At 39.2% G+C, this 3,236-nt stretch overlaps 1 protein-coding gene across 1 annotated transcript in view; it reads right to left on the bottom strand.

Moving 5' to 3' along the window:
• LOC107098536 (B-cell receptor CD22-like) overlaps nucleotides 1–3,236 on the bottom strand; it is an 18,456-nt gene that overhangs the window by 3,250 nt on the left and 11,970 nt on the right. Inside the window, exons 5-6 of the mRNA XM_015396274.1 lie at nucleotides 2,982–3,113; nucleotides 206–278 (exon numbers count right to left, since the gene is read on the bottom strand). Of these exons, the coding sequence (XP_015251760.1) occupies nucleotides 206–278; nucleotides 2,982–3,113 (205 nt within the window). The remainder of the gene's footprint in view (nucleotides 1–205; nucleotides 279–2,981; nucleotides 3,114–3,236) is intronic.

The following is a 3,236-nucleotide window of genomic DNA, read 5'->3' on the forward strand; positions in this document are numbered from 1 at the left end:
GTGTGCGGTAACAGTGATTATTGAAACTAGTGAAATTAAGTAAGCGAGTCGTCCTCTTGGAGGAACCCTGTAATTGTGGCTTGATATGTAGTGCCTAAGTTAGGTTAGAATTAGGCATTACAGTCTAGCTTCTCTGAGCGAGTTTAATGAAGCACTCCCTGGTTTCAAGCTGGTAGGGACCAACAAATAAGAGGGTAAAACTCACCACTGTAAAATGATGACTGTACTGCACATCATTATAATTCCTACGATCTTCACTGTTGTGTAGACACTGATTCCTTAAATTTGACAAAAACAAATGTTTTTAATGACAAAGTGACATATGAGAATAAAAAAAGACCGTATATAAAATGCACTTTACATCAAACAGATCTAGTGACGTGTTTTTAAAGAAACTTTACATGACATAAAAAGCAACAACACATTAACTTTAGATCCTAGACAAAATTTTTACCTGTGCTGTACTGCTGTGCAGATCTTTGGGTAATGGTTCACCAGCTGGCATGTTTTTATTCATTTTAATTTTTAGAATAATAATGGTATCCCCTGAGACATTTGCTTGGCTACCTGAAGGACTATAGGGTATTAGGGTGCTTCAATGGATATCCAGTTCTTGCTCTACTAGAAGCATGGGCATTGCACAGAGTCATCAAATTGGGCAAGCTTCTTTCCATATGCCAGTTTGTGGGTCTCTAAAACGTAACAAGTAGAGCCTCTATTTTACAGACTGAGTCAGGGTTCTGTTGTTAATGTGGAAAGACCAGCAACAGAGACACTCACAGTTCAGCAAGTAGCACTACCTGTTCTAGGGAATATGGCCTGCTGTCTGTGGTACTTCTGTATGTCCTGAACCCAGTATCGAAACCTGCTTTCCTGCATCAGGGGAAGGATGCCTCTCCAGGACATCAACAGGGGGCTCTCTTTCCATTGCAGAGCCTTATTTTTCTGTCTTCATTCAGGAAATCCATTAACACCCAATAAAAATAAAGCCTAATTGTGCTGTCTAAATCATTTAGAAAAAACCCTACTTCCACTTTTCTGCTTCCCTCTACATCACATCCAGTCCAGCCGCAAATTGCTTAACGCTATCCAGATTGACAGAAGTTCATATATTTGATTTCAAGTTAAATTCCAATTTACTCTATTGGGGTATTTACCGCAGAGTTTCAATCTCTTAATTTGCACTATTTGCATTGCTAAAAAAAAGCATCACTTGTAGCAATAACCACAAATTTTCTTCTGAACATGTCTTTACCCAGAGATAACATCACTTTTTTTTCCAGCTTCTGTATTGTCATTACATTGTCACAAGTACAGAGCATCTAAATTAACTCTCTGCAATAAACCCATCCCCTTGTGGAGCAGTGGAGCCCGGGGAGCAGTGTGTGGTTAAGGGTCATTGCTCAGGGACCCTGAGTGGCAGTCTGTGAGAGTAGGTGTCACGGTCTTGGTTCTGTTTAAGTTTCCTTTTGAGTTTTCAATTTAACTTTGATCCCTCTTTTTCTTCGTTTTCTAGTTTTATTGGCTTTAATTCCTATTTTGTGGTGTTTTCTGGATGTATTTGAGTTCTTGGGTATTTCTTGATTGCCCTCTATTGTCCTCTACTGTTGGTCTCCTTTTCCCTAGCTCCTTTCTAGAAGCCTCTGTTCCCACCTGCTCCCAATCAGCTCATTAGTCCTGTCTTTGTTTGTTCTCCTGCTTCCTCATGTTTGTTTTCCCTGATGTCTCCAAGGTCCTGTTTTTCTTCTGTATTTTTACGTTGGATTTTAGAATTCTTGCCTAGGTTGCCTGTGAGTACTTAATTAAATCTGCAAAACTAATTTCTGCCATTTCACCTCTGCATTTAGGTCCTAAAAACCTCAACCCAACCCTGACAGTGGGGCTCAAGCTCAGAACCTCAGGATTCCGAGCTAGCTATATGCCCTAATCACTCCTCTTGTTTGTTTCACATCATTTTTGTTTGTTACAAACGTAGCACAAGGGCTATTTCTTTGATTTTTGAAGATGTGTGTGTCACTTAAGGTTCTGTAAATCTGAGGTTATGGTTCTTTACAGCAAAAATTAGCTGAGGAAACTTGGTATACCTTTCAGGTAGGACTAACAAAGCCAAAAAGTAAAGCTTGTGAATTATTGGTCTATCTGCATCTCAGTCCTCACCCAAAGTTATGAGAGTTGATTTGTGACCAAAAGCAAAAGATGCAACCCATCAAAGAATTTTCCTTTGAAGCTAGGGTGGAATCAGATTCAGAGAATGCATAAGGAGGTCCATCATCTGAAGGGAGCTGAACAATAGCATCTGATCAGCACGGTCATTTAGAGAGGTCTTTTTTAGGCATCTTCTGCCAGGAGATCTTGGAATCAAGACCCATAATGCCTTGGATTGATTATAAAAAATAAGCTAGATAGGGATGCTAGGCAAAGCCCATTATAAATTGTGCTAGTGGATATAATTTCCTCCTAAACCCAGTTTTAGATTAGCAGAAAATAAAAGACGAACAGATGGAAGAAGGAAATCTTTTGTAAGTTTATATATATATATATTGAATTGTTATCTCTAATGCAGTCTAGTTTGGCTTTAGATGCTGTATTTGAAGTGGAGTACTTGTGTTGCATGTGATGAAACCAAAACAGCAGAAGATTGCCCTAAGAAATCAGGGCGACATGTTGCTCACCACTGTCTCTTTAATGCACCATGTTTAGTCTCCATGAAACCAATCTGATGCTTGATGGAGATTTTCTTTACTTCTCTGAATTCTACTGAAGGGACAAACTTAGAAATGTAAATCAACCACAGGATATATGTTTCATAGAAGACACAAGGCTTTGTTACTTGGTTAGCTATGGCTGTTGATACATACTTCCTACTCACTTAATACTCGTCTTTTTTATTTCTTTATATTTTGATAAAACACTTAACAACAAACACAAAGAGACATACAAAAAAACTGATTCAGAAAATCAGATAAAGAGTTTTTTATTACCTTGCTTGTTCAAATGACTCCACGATGACATCTGATTACCAAATATATTCACAGCCACACAGTAATAGCTTTCGATATCTGTCATGTTGGTCATCCGGAGTCTGTAAACCTGCCCCACAGATACATTAATGGGTCCATTTTTGCCATTTCTTAACCAAGTGAAGCTGGCAGGAGGCTTGGCTCTGCTGGAGCAGCTCAGCTCCACCCAGCTACCTGCTGACACCAAACCTGATGGACTGATGGATGCTGAGGTGT

The sequence above is a fragment of the Cyprinodon variegatus genome, unplaced genomic scaffold, assembly GCF_000732505.1.
Source record: "Cyprinodon variegatus isolate N-32 unplaced genomic scaffold, C_variegatus-1.0 Scaffold788, whole genome shotgun sequence".
Taxonomy (NCBI): domain Eukaryota; kingdom Metazoa; phylum Chordata; class Actinopteri; order Cyprinodontiformes; family Cyprinodontidae; genus Cyprinodon; species Cyprinodon variegatus.